The sequence below is a fragment of the Pteropus medius genome, unplaced genomic scaffold (assembly GCF_902729225.1).
Source record: "Pteropus medius unplaced genomic scaffold, Ma_sr-lr_union100, whole genome shotgun sequence".
Classification (NCBI taxonomy): Eukaryota; Metazoa; Chordata; class Mammalia; order Chiroptera; family Pteropodidae; genus Pteropus; species Pteropus medius.
In genome coordinates, this window is record NW_024348082.1 from 1,109,554 (window position 1) to 1,128,168 (window position 18,615).

At 34.0% G+C, this 18,615-nt stretch overlaps 1 protein-coding gene across 1 annotated transcript in view; it reads left to right on the plus strand.

The window, feature by feature from the left end:
* The window catches only part of EPHA6 (EPH receptor A6), a 790,812-nt gene that overhangs the window by 680,460 nt on the left and 91,737 nt on the right, over positions 1-18,615 (plus strand). Inside the window, 1 exon segment of the mRNA XM_039879096.1 lies at positions 14,286-14,495. Coding sequence (XP_039735030.1) covers positions 14,286-14,495 — 210 coding nt within the window.

Here is an 18,615-nt window from a genome sequence, read left to right on the forward strand (position 1 = left end):
TGGCTGAACTTTTTATTTTTGAATTAGAAGTTAGAGCACAACTTCTAACTTCCAACAGCCCGAATTTATTTCTTTAAACATTTTAGTACTGCAAATATGTTATGTCATTTGTAGTACCTGGTACCGTGAAATTGTGTTTTATAATTTTTCTTATTAATTCTCCTTTTACATCAGGACTTTACATTGATTTTTTTTAATTAGTGTATAATTTGTAATTATAGTGGTATATACAGAAATTCCATGCATTTTTCTTAACTCTTCTATGGTTAATCTTATATCATCCCATTTTGGACCATACAGGAGATTTGAGATTTACAGAACTAAATATTAGACTCAGAACTCGTGGTTCTCAACCATGTCTGCAATCAGAATCACTATCCTAGAGAGATTGTACAAAATATATATTCAGACCTATGCAGGTTTACTTTGCAAAAACTTCCCCAAGAAATTCTGATGCACTCTAATGATGCTTCATCAAGACCTTGGCTCTCTGTGACACCCTGCCCCAGACGGCCCCAGATGTCAAACAAAATGTTTATGTTTTCTTAGCATTATTTAAGTGCCGCACATCGTAGCTAGTATACATTACCTTCATACAAATCTAAGCAAAAAAAAAAAAAAATCAAATTCAGTAGTAAGCTTTTTACGCTAAGCTGTATTATATTCAGATTCACTTTAAGCTCTTAAAATGTAATTCTGAAATCCAACTGTCAACTTTCACAAATCCATATCTACTTTTCTTCTTAGATTTTTTTTAAGTATAATAGAAATGACATTTTTAGTTTCCTTATGATTGAAATTTCTGGTTCCATTCTTGGTGGCCTCTCCCTTCTATCACTAAAAAATATAACTCTGCCAAGTTTAAGTCCAAACCACAATAACTACAAAAGAAAAATCCTTGGAGGATAGTAAATATTCTACAGAAAATTATAATAAGATTTGCAACTGGGGAGGCCACAAGAACTAAGACTTCAGTAAAAAGGAGACATTGATTCTTATTTGTTCAGTGGTTATTTTAAAACGAGAATGATTTGGTCTTTTCAAATCTATAAATAACCTTAGCCATTTCTTTTTCAAATTCAGGAGCATTTTTAAAAGTCATAGCATGGTCACCTTTCTGATTTAGAAACAGAAAAACTGAATTTTAACTTTAAACTTAAGTTATGGAAGTAATCCTCCAAAGACTGTTGTCTGCAAAGCCACTTATAAATCAATTGTTGAGAACTCGGAATGCATTTTTCCATAAATATTTCTTTTTAAAGACATTGCTTAAGTCCCTGAGCAGATACATAAAAACCTATTTAACACAGACTACAGCTAAAGGATGTAACTTCCAATACAGAAGGGAGCTAGAAGTTTCCTTTAAAAAAAAAAAAAAAAAAAAGAGTGTGTTTTCCTTCCCTGTACATGACTTTCTTGGGCAAAATTTTTTAAAGGCCATTTTTTTATGGCATCCACTCCCTTCATGTTCTCTTGTGGCACACCCTCTCTCCACCTTCTCTTATTCCTAGCCTAGGCCCTTTCCACCTCATAAAGTTACCTGTGACATGGACCCTTATTACCCCATCCTTATCTAAGCTTCCGCTCTTTCATGCCATAGATCTTAGCTGGATATAAAGTTAGACTAATTCATATTAGTATGTGATTCACAAATACTATTTTAATTTCTTTATGTGAATTTTGCATCTTTTACATGAATTTGTAAGCCCAAATAGAATTTACTTTATTTTATTCTGACAATAACACTTAATCTGAGATTTACTTTCTTGACAAATTTGTACAATACAGTATTGTTGAAAATAGGTACAATGTTGTGCAGCAGATCTCTGGAACTTATTCATCTTGCTTATCTGAAACCTAATGCCCATTGATTAGTAACTCCCTATATTCCTCTCCCCCCAGCCTTTGACACGGTGGCACAAATAGAATTTTAATAATGGAATTTCAAGTAACAAAATAGAAAGAAGTAGAAACAAGCAGACAGTGTGAGTCAGGATACTTTTGGGCTAAAGAACAATTAGGAACACAGGGTTAGCTCCTCTCTGTCATAGCTCTTCATAGATTCTCATCTTTTGCCTCACAAATTTATTGCATTTCTAACAACATCTAGTTTTCTCAGAAAGACCTCTAGCAACACAAAAGTAGGGGAACAAGAGGCTTATAAAGTGTTTACTGTTTATATACCTTGATCTTTTGCAAACCGCTTAGTAAGGTACATTTTCTGCATAGCCATTTTATAGCTCAAGTCAGCATTTTGGAAGTAGCCATTTTATAGCTCAAGTCAGCATTTTGGAAGTAACCAGTCTTCAGATAACCATTCTATTTTTGTCATTCTTTTTTGAAAGGCATTTCTTATAATTTGTGGTTAGATAACCAAAATAGTCTTTTGACATACATATGAACCAAATTTTCATCTTTCATTTTAGAGCATAAACTGTCATTATCCAAAAATGTTCATTACACCAGATTATGAGGAATCTTTGGAAAATGATTTATTTATTATTGGTAGCCAAGACACCACATAGTGAATTGGATTCTCTGAAAATGTTTGTTAAATAACGATGTGCAATTTTTATGAATGCTACTCTAGAATAGCAGCTTATCATCTACTAGGTATAATACTGTTTATCACTAATATTTAACATTCTCAGGACACTGAATCACTATAATTATTTACTTCCTACAAAGAAGTACTGTACATTTTTCAACAAGAAAGTTGAAGGTACTGATTTATATTGTGGCCCACCAACCTTTGATAGTTTGTACAGCTATTATGTTGATGGACTCAACATTACTACTATTCTCTGGTGATGACCTAGAAAGAAATATAGCAGAAATCTGTATAACATATTACCTGCCTTTTTCTCACTCTGAAGCAAAAATATAAGAATTGGTGGTCATGATTAGAGCAAAACCAAAGTCTTGCCCTCAGAAGTAAAGACAGTTGCAAGTGTAGTCAATACTTCTCATTTACTCATGATTTTCACAGAGAATCTCTTATAGTAAATATAACTTTCCATGAAAAATGCTTTAAGAATATCTCACTACTGACTAAATGCTTGAAGTACTTCACTCCATTAAGAGAAAAATAAATAAATTCAGTTCAGTTCAATCAGTGAATATCTGTCAAATATCTATTGTGTGCCAGGCATGATGTTAGGCCCTGAGATGAACACGACAGGTATGCTCATTGCCCTAAATAAGATTTTGTTCAAACCAGTGGGAGGGACAGACAGATACACACATGGTTTTAGCCAACGTTCATATAGACAGGATGCTTCAAGAACAATAAAGAAAGAAACTTGATACAACTTTATTTCTCCACTGTCCTGACCCGTTTTCCCCTCCATCCAATCTGCTGCCTCTAAAATAGATCTCAAACCTGATTTAAGCCTCCTATTTCTCTCGCCTGTGTTATCTCTAATAAATTCCAAATTGATCTCTCTGTTTCCATTCTCCATACACAAGTCAGAGTATATCACTTCCTAATTAAAATTCTTCTCTAACTTCTCATTACTTCTAGAATAAAGTTCAAACCCTTCACCTCGGCTTACAAGACAGTACCTGATTTTACCTCTGCCTACCTCTTCGGTCTCCCTTTCCCTCTCTCACTCAACAAGTGCCAGCCTCATTGGCTTTCATTTCTTAAGCACGTCAAATTCAATCCTGATTTAAGTCATTTGTACATGCTGGAAACTATTCACAGGCTTCACATATCATTCTTCACACACATTTTATTTATTTTATAGTTTCTCATCTTAAAGTATCTCATTTATTTTTTTACCTGTTTATTTTCTGTCTCTCTGCCTCCAATTAAATGTAAGTACACCTGGAGCAGACACCTTTCTCTTTTGCTTCCCACTCTGATTCCAGCAATTAGAGGAAATAAATGGCTCATAGTAGATGTTCAATGAGTATTGTTTGAAAAAATTAAGTTGGCGATTTAGCAAGTACCTCCTAGAACAGATGATACTTATCATGAAACTCAGTTGACAGAAGATTAGAAGAACATTTCCTGGAAGAGGGAACTGAATAAGCAAAGCACATTAGATATGAAATAACATGTTATAGGAATGAAGTAAACACACACGAAAAAATTGAATTAGAATAAGGTTATGACAAGAGATAGAAGCAAGGGACATAACTTTGTACCGAATCACAAATGAGTGGCAGGAGTGATATTTGTGTTTCATAAAATATATTTGTTAAACATATTTATTATATTGAATGTTTTTTAATGTTGTTAGCCAATAATGTGATGACTTCAGCACAGCATGGCTCTCAGACTCTACATTTATCCTAAGCACAGGCTCAGTATCTGAGGTCAACCTAAGATGCTGAGAAGTTTAAAGGGCCCGTGGGGCACAACTCACATAGAAGGGCCTTGACAGCCACCACCAGGAGCTTGCATTACTGTGGAGACAATGTGGCATGCCAGTGACAGCTCAGATCTGGTGGATGCTCTGCTCTGGGGTCTGAGAGAGGGTCTGGTGCAGGTCTGCAGCTTTAGAAGTAGCAGACATTATTACGTATAGCTTTCAGAAAACACCTTCCCATCAGGCTAACCCTTTCTGTCACTTAAAGGTTAAGCTCCAGATTTCTCAGCAGTCAGGCTGAGATAGCAAAGAAAAAGAAGAATGAAGACAAACTGAATTCTAGCTACTAAGCTCTGAGATGCAGTGTGTAAATATGCCACATTCTCTCTCTTTCATTTGAATCTGCCTTCCTGGGAAAATAACCATATGTCATAAAAAAATTCATAGTTTCTTTTTGATTAATATCTGGTAGGAAACCCAAAGATATTAAATCTCAGTGCTCTCACATTTTTCTCCTCCCCTCATAAACAATTCAATTCAATTTGAATTAATATTTATCAAGTGCTGACACAAGCCATAGCAGAATAGTGGATGCTGTGATAGAACTGCTACATAAAAGGGAGAAAATCCATACCCGAACTTAAAAAAAAGAAAATGGTCTTTTTTATACAAGAATATAGGAATAACATAGCGATAGCAACTGGTGCTCTACAAGATAGTATCAAAGCTTATTTAATTCAGTCACCGTTTATTAACCACTCACAATATTCAAGAAAACCAATATGTCCTAAACCACACTTGAGAAGGCTATGTTGACAAGGACTAGAAAAAGAAATATAGATTTTGTTTGAAGGAGAGAGTTGCATCATTTGTAGAGAAATAGATTTGTGCCATACCTCATGTATGAATAAATGGGGCTATTTCTCTCAACCAGACATAGATAAATAAATCCTTATTTGCTAGTTTATCTGGAATGTTCTTGTTTGTTTGTTTTTGGTTTCATAGTCTCAGAGCTTTTTTATACCTTGCCTTATTCAGCAAAATTATGCTGCCCAAACTAGCCTAGAGTGGGTCATTATGGCAAAGTTCAGGTCAACTCTTTTTCAGACAACTCCATTTAATAAGAATACAGACTCTGGATGACATGGCCTGCATTCAAATCCTGAATTTATCATTTACTATGTTATTAAATCTCTTTGTCCTTCACTTTGACCACCTATAAGATAGAGAGAATAACTGCACTTAAATCACGGAGTTCTTGAAAAGATTAAATAAGATAATACTTGTAAAGAGCTTATAATTGTGACTGGCTTATAGTATTTAAAGAATGTTAACATTTTTTCCCCAAGAAAAATGTGGCAATAATTGAGATATGAATTTCCAAAAAATATATAGAACTATTTTTGGAACTTCTCTTTCGTCAAGCCCACATTTTATAGATAGCAGATAGGTAAATGATAGATGATAGACAGATGATAGAAGGTAGATAGATAGATAGATAGATAGATAGATAGATAGATAGATAGATAGATATAGATAGATAGATAGATAGGTAGATTATCACAGATTGGGCTTACTGGGAAGCAGATTCTTAAAAGGAGATTTGCGTGAAGGAACTTTCTTGTAGACAACTCTCAGAATCAACTCCTTTACTCCTATAGATTCTGGAATTTTGGAAGCTGATAGTTCTTAGCTGAGGCCCTCTGGGAAATCCCCTTCATGAGAGAAATCCATCTCACCCAAGGCCATGAAACTTTTACAGGAGTAGTCTACATCTAGTAGACTACCAGCCTCTTTTTTCCAATTTGGATCAACTCTGAAGAGTTTTCCCAAAACCAGAACATTTCATGGAATATATCAAGGCCATTACTGTGAATGCACTGCACTTTAACTTCTGCTGCTGCCCAATCTTGCTTTCTTCTCTCCCTCACAGATATTAATTATGAAAGTGTATAATCAAGGATCAACATTAACAAAATTAATGAGTTTTACTGCTTCACCAAGTACATTCTTATACAAAACTATTCTATTTTGTTTGTTCATGTGGCAGAAAAGAATATGAGAATATTAGTACAGTTTGATTTGGTGCTACAACCATGATTGTGTTAAGGCTTCTGCAATTTTACCCAGCAGAATTTTATACCATTAGTGCAAATGTCAACATAGTATAAAAGAGCAGGTGTGTGACCTCATGGATCCCTGAAAAGATCGTGGCCATTTGAATGAGAAATAAATATACTACATTGTATAGTCCCATGAAAAACAGAGAGAAAGAGGTATATATTCTTTTCAAACACCGAAATCTCATTTTTAAATGATGCCCATACTGTTATTAGAACCATAATTTCTATGTTGCTGATAATGTATATAATTCAAGTCTTTTCAAATATTGGTAATAAGAATAGTTAAAATAATTTTAAAATAACTTGTATGAAATGGAAGAGGAAGCACTACTTCCAAACCTGTTTTACAAGACCAGCATTACCCTGCTAACGAAGCCAAGCAAGAACAATCCAAGAAAGAAACAACTACAAGCCAATATCCCAGATGAAAATAGATGCAAAAATTCTCAACAAAATATTAGCAAATAAAATTTAACAGTACATTAAAAGTATCATACGACATGATCAAATAGAAGTTATTCCAGGGATGCAAGGATGATTCGACATCCACGAATCAATTAATGTGATATACTACATTAACAAAATGAAGGAAAAAAAAATAATATGATCATCTCAATGGATGCAGATAAAGCATTTGACAAAATTCAACATCCACTTATGATAAAAAAATCTTCTCAACATAGTAAAAGCCATATATGACAAGCCCACAGCTAACATCATATTCAACAGTGACAAGCTGAAAGCTTTTTCTCTACAATTAGGGACAAGACAAAGATGCCCACTCTCATCGCTTTTACTCAACATAATATTGGAAGTCTAAGCTAGAGCAATTAGGCAAGAAAAAGAGTTTAAAAGGTATCCTAATCAGAAAGGAAACAGTAACACTGTCTCTATTTGCAGATAACATGGTATTATATATAGAAAAACTTAAAGACTCCACCAAAAAAAACTAACAACAAACTATCAGAAAGAAAAATAAAGAAAAAATACCATTTACAATTTAATCAAAAAAGAATAAAATTTTAGGAATAATTTTACCCAAGGATGTGAAAACTATAAGACATTGATGAAAGAAATTAGAGGACACAAATAATCGAAAGATGTTTTGTGCTTGTAGTTTAGAAGAATTAATATCATTAAACTGTCCAGATTACGCAGAAGCAATTTATGGGTTCAATGCTATTCCTTTCAAAATTTTAATGACATTTTTAACAAAAATAGAAAAATTAATCTTTGAATTTGTTTGGAACAAGAAAAGACCCCAAATAACCAAAACAATCTTAAGAGAGAAAAGCTGGAGGCATCACACTTTCTAATTTTAAACTATAATACAAAGCTACAGTAATCAAAACAGTATGGTATTGGCATAAAAATTAACACATAGATCAATGGAACAAAATAGAAAGCCCATAAAAAAACCCACACATGCATTAATTCATTTAAGACAAAGGAGCCAAGAATATACAATGGGGAAAACAAAGTCTCCTCAATAAATGGTGCTAGAAAAACTGGACAGCCACATGCAAAAGAATTTAACTGGACCCCTGTTATACCATGTACAAAAAAATAACTCAAAATGGATTAAAAACTTGACCTAAGACCTAAAACTTCTAGATGAAAACAAGAGGTAAGATCCTTGACATTGGTCTTAGCAATGATTTCTTGGATTTGACAACAAAAGTAAATAACAAATGCCACTACAACAAATGAAAGCTTCTGTACAGCAAAAGAAACTGTCAACAAAATAAAAGGCAAGCGGTGGAAAGAGAGAAAGTATTTGCAAACCTTATGTCTGATAAGGAATTAACATCCAAAATATATAAGAAACTCATACAATCCAATAACAGAAAACACAACTCAATTTTTTTTAATGGGCAAAGAATCTGAATTGAATTTTTTTGTTTTTCAAAAAAAGACATAGAAATAGGCGACAAGTAGATGAAAAGATGCTTAACATCCCTGGTCATCAGGGAAATGCAAATTAAAACCACAAGATATCATCTCACACTTATAAAGATGGCTATTATCAAAAAAATGAGTAAGAATTGTGGTGAGGATGTGAAGAAAAGAGAACCCTTGGACACTGTCGATGGGAATATAAACTGGTACAGCAACTATGGACAACAGTAGGGAGATTCCTTGAGAAATTAAAAATAGAACTGCCATATGACTCAGCAGTCCCACTTCTGATTTACATTCAAAGAATACTAAAAAATTATCTCATAGAGATATCTGTATTCTCATATTCACTGCAGCATATTCACAACAGCCAGTGTATGGAAACAACCTAAGTGTCTGTTGATGGATGAGTGAATTAAGAATATGCAAAATATAAATACTCTGCATATATTATTCAACCTTAAAAAAGGAAATCCTGCTATTTATCACAACATGTATGATCTTGGAAGATATTATGGTAAGGGAAATAAGTCATACAAAAAAGCAAATACTGTGTGGTATCACTTTTACGTGGAATCTAAAAGAGACACAGAGGCAGAGAGGAAGGGAGGAAGAGAGGGAAGGAGGGAGGGAGAAAGGGAGGGAGGGAGGGATAGAGGGAGGGAGAATAGCTGAAGGAAGGAATAGAATAGTTTGGCTGAAGGGAAGGAAGGAAGGAAGGAAGGAAGGAAGGAGAAAAATGTGAAAGAAAAGAAAAGTTGAACTCAGAAGCAGAGCAGAAAAATGGTCGCCAGGATTAGGGGGAGTGTGAGAAATAGGGAGAGGTTTGTAAAAAGGTACAAACATTCAGTCATAAGATGAATAAGTTCTGAGGATCTAGTGTGTTACATGGTAACTATAGTTTATAACACTGTATTGTATTATTTAAGGTAGAACTTAAATGTTCTCACAAAAAAAGGTAAATAACCCTCAAAAAGGTCTTGTATGATAGTCAAAGAGTGAAGTAACTGTAATGTCTGTCAAATGAACAGAGAAGCAAAATGAATAGAATATTATTCATTAGTAAAAACAATAAAGTACCAATACATGCTATTACACGAAGGAACTCTGACATTATACTAAGTAAAGGAAGACAGTCACAAAAGACCACACATTATATGATTCCATTCATATGAAATATCTAAAATAGTCAAATCTATAGAGATAGAAAGTAGATTAGTAGTTGTTAGGGCTGATGCGGGGAGCTGGGGAAAATATGGATTGATTGCTACTGAGTATAGGGTTTCTTTTGGGAATGGTGAAAAGGTTTTAAAATTGATTATGGTGATGGTTACACAACTCTGTGGATACACTAAAAGTGATTATATATTTTAAAAAGCATAAACTGTATGGTATGTGAATTATGTTTCAATAAAACTGTTAAAGAAAATTTGGAAATATTAGCACATTAAAGCCTATATTGCATAAAAGAATTATACCCCACAACAACGTGGTATATACCCTGGTAAGCAAAACTGATTCAACTTTTAAAATTCAAGTAATGTCATTAATCGTATTAAAATCTAAAAAAGAAAATTTACCTGATTATATAAGTAGATGAAGAAAAAGCACTGACAAAATCCAACACCAATTCATGCAAAAAAAAAACTCAGCAACCTAGGAATAGAGGAGAACTTTCTAAACTTGATAAAGGCTACCTCCAAAAAAACCTACAGGTAACGTCATTCTTAATGGTGAGAAACTTGAAGTTGTCCCACCAAGATCAGAAACAAGGCAAGGATGACCACTCCCACTACTCCTCTTCAATATCATACTGGAAATACTAGCTAATGTAATAAGGCAAAGTGGAGCAGAGGGAAGCATACAGATTAGGAAGGAAAAAATAGAACTGTCATTATTCACAGATGACTCATGATTTATGTAGAAAATCTGAAAGAATGAACCAAAAAAAACTAGACTAATAAGCAGTTACGGCAAGGTTGTAGGATACAAAGTTAATATACAAAAATCAATTGCTTTCCTATTAACAAGCAGAAATTGAAGTTAAAAATACAATACCATTTACATTACCACCCCAAAAAACGAAATATATAGGTGTAAATCTAACAAAATATGTATATGATGTATACAAGGAAAACTACAAGACTCTAATAAATAAAATCAAAGAACTAAATAAATGGAGAGATATTTTATGTTCATGCTTGGGAAGACTCAAAATTATTAAGATATCAGTTCTTCCTAAATGATCTATAATTTTAATGTAATCCCAGTCAAAATCTCTAAGTTATTTGTGGATATCAACAAACAATACTAAAGTTTGTATGTAGAAGCAAACAACTCAGAATGGCCAACATATTATTGAGAAATAAAGCTGGAGGAATGACAATACCCGACTTCAAAACTTATTATAAAGCTACAATAATCAAGACAGTATATAGCATGGATGAAAGAATAAACAAATAGATCAATGGAGCATAATAGAGAGCCTATAATAAACACAGTCAATTGGTCTTTGACATAAGAGCAAAAGTAATACCACAGAGCAAACATAGTCTTTTCAACAAATGGTGCTAGAACAACTGGATACCTACATGCAAAAAAATGAATCTTGACTCAGAACCTTACATCCTTCACAAAATTAGCTCAAAATGGATCACAGACCTAAATGTAAAATGCAAAATCATAAAACCTCTAGAAAATAATATAGGAGAAAACCTAGATGACATTGGATATGGCAAAGGCTTTTTTAGATAAAACACGAAAGGCACAATCCAAGAAAGAAATAACTGGATTCATTAAAATTTAAAACTTCTGCTCTGCAAAAGATAATGTCAAGAAAATGAGAAGACAAAACACAGACTGGGAGAAAATATTTGCAAAAGACACAGTTGAGAAAGGACTATTATCCAAAATATACAAAGAACTCTAAAAATTCAACAAGAGAAAACAATTCATTGAAAAATGAGCCAAACACTTGAACAGACAGCTCATGAAAGAAGATATACAGATGGCAAGTAAGTGCTTTAAAAGATGCTCCAAATCATATGTTATCAGGGAAATGCAAATTAAAACAACAATATAATACTATGTACCTTTTAGAAGCCAAAATCAGTAATACTGACCCAAACACTGGTGAGGATATGGAACAACAGGACCTTGCCTTCATTGCTGGTGGGAATGCAAAAAGGTACTTTGAAAGATAGTTTGGCAGTTTCTACAAGACTAAACGTTCTCTTACCATACAATCCAGCTATTGCCCTCCCTGGTATTTATCCAGGGGAGTTGAAAAGTTATGGCCACATAAAAGCCTGCAGCTATAAATATGCTTTAAACACAGATGCTTATAGCAGCTTTATTTATGATTGCCAAAACTTAGAAGTAACCAAGATGTTCTTCAGTAGGTGAATGGTTAAATAAACTGAGTACATCTAGCAATGGGATGTTATTCAAATACAGCACTAGAAATAAATGAGTAATCAAGCCCTCAGAAGACATGGAAAAATCTTAAATGCATATTACTAAGTGAAAAAAAGCCAATCTGGAAATGCTGTATGATTCCAACTATGGACATTCTGGAAAAGTCGAAATTATGAAAACAGAAAAAGATGAGTGGTTGCTGGGATTGGGAGTGGGGATGATGAATTGGTGGAACACAGAGGATTTTTAGGACAGTGAAAATGCTCTGTGTGATATTATGATGGTGTGTACATGTCATTATAAATATGTCCAAACCCATAGCATGTAAAACACCAAGAGTGAACTCTAATGTAAACCATGGACTTTGGGTGATTATGATGTGTCAATATATTTCATCAATTATAACAAATGTGCCACTCTGGTAAAGGATGTTGATAATAGAAGAGGCTATGCATGTGTGTGAACAGAAGGTATGTGAGAAATCTCTGTACCTTACTCTTAATTTTGCTGTGAACATAAAACTGCTCTAAAATATAGTCCTTTTTTTTTTTTAAGAAATAAGTTGGTGCTTTGTGCCGCCCTCAGAATAGATAGGAAATTGAATTTCAAACTGGTGTTAAATAACTATTTTTACTTATGATGTAAGAGTTTATGTTACCAATTGATTTTTCAAGAAAGTGAATTTTCTAACTTGTATTACAGTTACAAAACTACATATAATTATAATAAGGTTTTATTAAATATTAATTATTATTAAAATAAGTCGGGGCTTCTCTGTGTGTTTTGTATGTGATTCTCACTACAACCCTGACTTGGATTATTCTACTCTCATTATACAGGTAAAGAAACTAAGGCATTCCTTAGTTTTCAGATGGTCCTTTAACATTTTCTGCTATGCAGAAATTTTACATTGACAAGAACTGTGACACCAGGCAACTTCGTTTCTAACAGTTAAAAGAACAACCTCTTTAAATTTAGTGTAATCCTTTCTAGGCCAAAGAATTTATGCTTTTAATTCTACTCAAAGGCTTTCAGATCCCTAACAGAGGAGAGGTAGGTAGGGTACATGATAAAAGAGGCGGATTTCATCTAATAGTGCACTGTCTCAGAAGATGGATTGGAAACATAAAGAGCTAATAACACTGAAGATTTTCTCTGCTAGGCTATCTTTTATACATTAATTATACAGAAGAACCTGCTTAAATGGATACTCTTGCTGTAGAATACTTCTTTAAAGAGAGGCTTCTTTTCCTTACTCTGCACTTGAGCTGGGTGATGTTATTAGAGAGCTTTCAAAGAGATAAGTTGATATAGCACGACAAAGTTTATCTCATTTATACTATAAGCTTATTCATTTAACTGACTAATAAATCATCACTGTGTAGGAGACTTTGTCACCGATATGGTCAAATCATCCCTGTGTTTAAGGTAATCTATAGTTTTAAATAGGATATCCATGAAAAATGCTTAACTTTGCAAAAATTTAGGATACTTTTATTTATGCTTCTACCATACTGTATAAGGTAATGTAGCCCTATAATCTCTTGCTAGATGTTCATTTTTAAAATCGTTCATAAATAAATGTTACCTGATGCATAAAACCAACTTGAGAATCTTTCATGTTTCTCTATATCTCCACTAAAAATGACAATTTCTAAATGACTGAGTAGAACAATATGCATTGTTTTTTAAACTTAAAATATTTTTATTTTTATTATCTCTAACCTCCAGGGTACTATTTGTATCTGGTCGTATTGGTGCACATATCTTGCGTGGATGACAATTGGATATTTTTTTAAATTATATATTATTTTAAAATCAAGGTGAGAAAAATAAGTAGTTAAGGGATTGACTAATGCATACCAGTACTGTACCTGGCTTGTTATGCATATTTTGTTTAATCTTTCCAACTGGGAGCTAAAATAGTTCTGTTTTCAGTCAATTGACAATAACTTCCTATTTGCTCTATATAATGAAAGAATGGGAAAATCTTGTTATTATCTGTTTGCATGGTTTCCTCCCTGCCCCCTGTAGCTTTTCTAAATTTGCTTCTGGTTTACACAATCAACTTTTTTTCTGAGTGATCATTTTTCACTGTATTTTCAGTTATCATAGTTTCATACAATCCTAAATTTTGCTCACAACTACAGAAAGTGAATCCTGTTTTCTTGATAGTCATTGCTATTACCTTATTTGACTTTAGTTCTCTCTTATTACTTAAAGTTTTTGAAATTATTTTTTCTGGAATTAATTTCCAGAAAAAAATAATTTGATTATTCTCTTCTATCCTTTGTTCTCCTTCATCACTTCCAGCTAGATTTTCCTTTCCTTTAAATGTCAAACAAGTTCTTATATTTTGTTAGGATCATAGTCAATACTCAGAAAACTTGATGCTTATATTCATTGTACACAGTATAACAGTCTCAAAGATTTTATTTAATACTACAGAGATACACACACACAGGTATGCATGCCTGCTTACACATTATATTAAAATAAATCGATGTAAACAATTGGGATTCTCTTTCAGAAACATGATGGCCACTTCACAGTCATCCAGTTGGTTGGTATGCTCCGAGGCATTGCATCAGGAATGAAGTATCTTTCTGATATGGGTTACGTTCATCGGGATCTAGCAGCTAGGAATATACTGGTCAACAGCAACTTAGTATGCAAAGTTTCTGATTTTGGTCTCTCCCGGGTGCTGGAAGATGATCCAGAAGCTGCTTACACAACAACCGTAAGTTTACATGTTCTTTTCCAATGTAGTTTGTTTACTTTTATTATTTTTAATGTTATTAGACTAATCTGTTTCTGTTTTTCTAATTTTCTGCTCTTATTTATCATTTTCCCAATTTGACATTATTATTTAATTGAAAAGTATTTGCTTTATCTGAGTGTTTGGTTGAAAACAAAATAGAACAAAACTTTTTTATAGTTAACTGTTTTCTTCCATTGTACCGGGATAGTGTTATTTTAGCATCATATTTGAGGTCCATCCTGTCACAACAAATCTGCCTTTGCCTGAAGTATTTTCGATACTTCAATAATGTCTCCTTTAAATGGAGTTCTGTGCATTGAAGAACATTGCAATCAATTAAATCAGTGATAGTGAAGAGCAAGTGGTTATAAAATGACATTTTTTTTCCTCACAGCAAATGCTGTATAATAATCTGATCATACTTAAAAATGAACAATATAGGTTTCTGTGGAGATGTATAAGTACATTCTAAACCCTTTTTTGAATGATATTTGGGGGAAATGTGAACAAGAATAAAAGGCTAAAACTTTAGAACCAAATTATCCCATATAAATTATACGATCTCAACTTAACTCATGAATAGTTTAAGCATTTCTGAATGCCTCAAAACCAATTCATCCTACTGATCTCTCTGGTTATTGTTTCAAGGCATTCAGTCTCAAAGTCTTTCTTTAGCTATATTAAAGTTAATAATTTGTAAAATTATACAATATTCTGTTATTTTTTTAAACAAAACTCTCACCGTTGGCTCATTTGATAGGCAACTTCAATGAAAAAGGAATCAGTAAAACTATTCAAGATGTTTTATTCTCTTCCCTTTTCGTAACCTTATACATTATTTTAAAAGAGGCAAATCCATTATTTATTTCCCTTTTATTTCATTTTCTATGAGATTCTTTTGAAACTTCACTGTATTCAATTACTCCAGAATGAATGCAAGTTTAATATTATAAATGAAACATGTTATACCCTTACTATTTTTGCGTTGTAAAAATGTTCTATATTAATTTATCAATGATATTTTTACTAATTTGTCCAACAAAGAAATAAAGTTCTAAGGAAAATAAGTTAATCTCTCAGAGTCTGTTGTATAAGATAGCAGTATCTATTGATCTTTTAATTTGACTGAAAAGCTTCATAAAAATAAAAGTCTATCAAGTCTGAAAATAAATTGTATGTTTTAGAAGAAGCAGTATTTTCAACTCCATTTTACTACTGGAAAATGTGATAATTACTTTTTTCAAGATCTTTATTTTCTTCTCTTTTAGTTTTATAGCTATATAACTTAAAGCATATTATTTATAGCTATATAACTCTTATGCATATTATTTCCCACCTTGGAAAATAGTGTTTAAATTTCTTATATAAATATTATAAAACATAATATTTATAAAAATTACAACAAATATTATCCACATAAAGAATAAAGTAAGATAGGAACTAAAGAATGAAATAGGTAATAACTACTAGACTCTGACTGTATGCCTATATAGATACACTTGAAATCCCTTCTGAAACAAGGCACTCATAACTAAATTTAAGATTCTAATAAAATTGGCAGGCTAACCCAAATCTTAAAGCATATATGTATTTTGTTTGGTCAAATTTGACATATAAATTTCAGGCATGTTCTTCTGTCTTATATGATTCTAGAGACTGAGAGGCCTAGAACAGTTCTGTTTTAATATAAATCTAACTACAGAATTAAACATCAAATTAAATAACCAGACTATTAATACTTAAACAGTGCCTCTTAAAGCTATAGATTGTGTTTAAATTAAGAAATAAGTCTCTACAATTGAAGTTTCCATAGATAGATGATTGGATAAAGAAGATGTGGTACATATATACAATGGAATATTACTTAACCATATGAAAAGATAAAAAAACTGCCATTTGCAATGACATGGAAGGATCTTGAGATTATCATGCTAAGTGAAATAAGTCAGACAGAAAGAGCTGAAAACCATATGATTTCACATATATGTGTGATATAAAACTAAAAGCAAAAAACAAACATGACAGAGGCTCATGGACATGGACAGTGAATTAGTGGTTATCAGAGGGAAGTGGGGAAGGAGGAGTTAGATAGGGGTAAAGGAGGTCAAATATTTGGTGGCAAAAGCAAATTTAACTTTGGATGATGAACACACATTGTACACTTGAACTATATTTGATTTTATTAACCAATGTCACCCCAATAATTTTAATAATAAATAAATAAATAAATAAGTCAGTCAGTCAGTCAGTCAGTCAGTCAGTCAATCAGTCAGTCTCTGGCTTCCAGTCAAGATGGCAGAGTAGATAGACACTGTGCTTGCTTCCTCTGATGATCACATCAAAATTACAACTTAACTACAGAACAATCATCATTGAGAATCACCTGAAGTCTAGCTGAAGAGAAGTCCTACAACTAAGGACATACCCAAGAAGCCATCTGGTGACTGGATGGAGGGGTGGAGCAGGATAGTTTCACACCCACATATGACAGTTAAAAATCAAGAGGGCTATCTCAGCGGTGGAGGTTTCCCCGGAGGAGCAAGGGTTCTCAGGCCCTCACCAGGATCCCCAGTCCAGGGTTCCATTGCTAGGAAGAGAAATACTGACAACATCTGGCTGTGAAAACTGGCAGAGATTGTGGCTTAGTGAGATGGAAGACAGCTGGAATTCCTCTTAAAGGGCCCATGCATGGACTTACTTGCTGACAAACTCATTCACTCTGAGCTCCAGCACTGGGGCAGCTGTTCAAAGAGCATCAGGGACATACGGAGAGGAGCTGAATTGTCTGGCTTCAGGGCAAGGCCTGTAGTGGCAGCTTTCTCTCAGGCAGAAGTGCTGGTAGAATTTGCTGTATTTTTGTTGAGCACCCCACCCACCCCCACCCTCTGTCCAGAGTGCAGATGCAGGTGGTAGCCATATCTGAGTCTTCAAGTCACCCTGCTCAGGTAATTCTCTAAGACTCCAATCCAACTTGCAAGTTCACTCAAGCTGCTTCCAGAGACTTTTCCATATAAACATCCCATCTTCACTCATGCCGCAGACTTTCTTAAAATCTCTCAAAGGTTCAGAAAACCCAAGCAAGAAGCATCTGAATTCAGCATGCCCTGTACATCTCACTGAGCAGCCCCAAGCCCGATACTAACAGTAGCCACCCTCGGGTCATGCCTTAGCTTCTCTAGGCACCTTTAAGCCCAATGCAGGTGGAGGCCATCTGTGGATTGCTTGGTAGCTCATGTTAGGTGGCCTCGGCAGGGCAAAGGCTGTGGCTGAACTTGGCCTGCAGCAGATCCCTCTGGCATGCCCACTGGCCAGCTTCAGACTGAGCTAGAGCACCACCTGGGGCTAACCGAGGACCACACACCCAAAGAGCAGACTGGGAGGGCACTAAAGTCCTTCTAAAGTGAACCTTGTAGAGTCAGCTCATCACTGGCCAGTCCTCACAACCAATCAGCCCAAGAGTCAGTCCTGCCCACTGATTTGTAAACAGCAACCAAAGCTGAACTACAACAAGAGGGCATACACAGTTTATACAAGGAATATGCCTATAGTACCTAGCTCAGGTGACCAGGGAAGACTGTGCCACCAGGCCTCACACCACACCTACTGTATAAGGCCACTCTACTGGGAGACTGGGAGATATAGCAGCCCTACCTGATACATAGAAACAAATACAAGTAGTCAGCCAAAATGGAGAGGCACAGAAACATTTCCTAAATAAAAGAACAGAACAAAGCTCCAGAAAAAGAACTAAATGAAATAGAAACAAGCAATCTATCAGATGCAGAGTTGACAACATGGTTATAAAGATGTTCAATGAACTTTGGGAATGAGCAGATGAATTCAGTGAGGACTTCAACAACGAGATAGAAAATATAAAAATGGAGATAGAAAACATAAAGAATCAGTCAGAAATGAAGAATAAAATAACTGAAATGAAGAATATCTTAGGAGGAATTAACAGCCAATTAGATGAAGAAGAGAATGGAATCAGTGATTTAGAAGATAAAGTAGCAGAAAACACCCAATTAGAACAGTAACAAGAAAAAAGAATACCAAAAAATGAGGAGAGTTTAAGGGGCCTCTGGAACAACATCAAGCA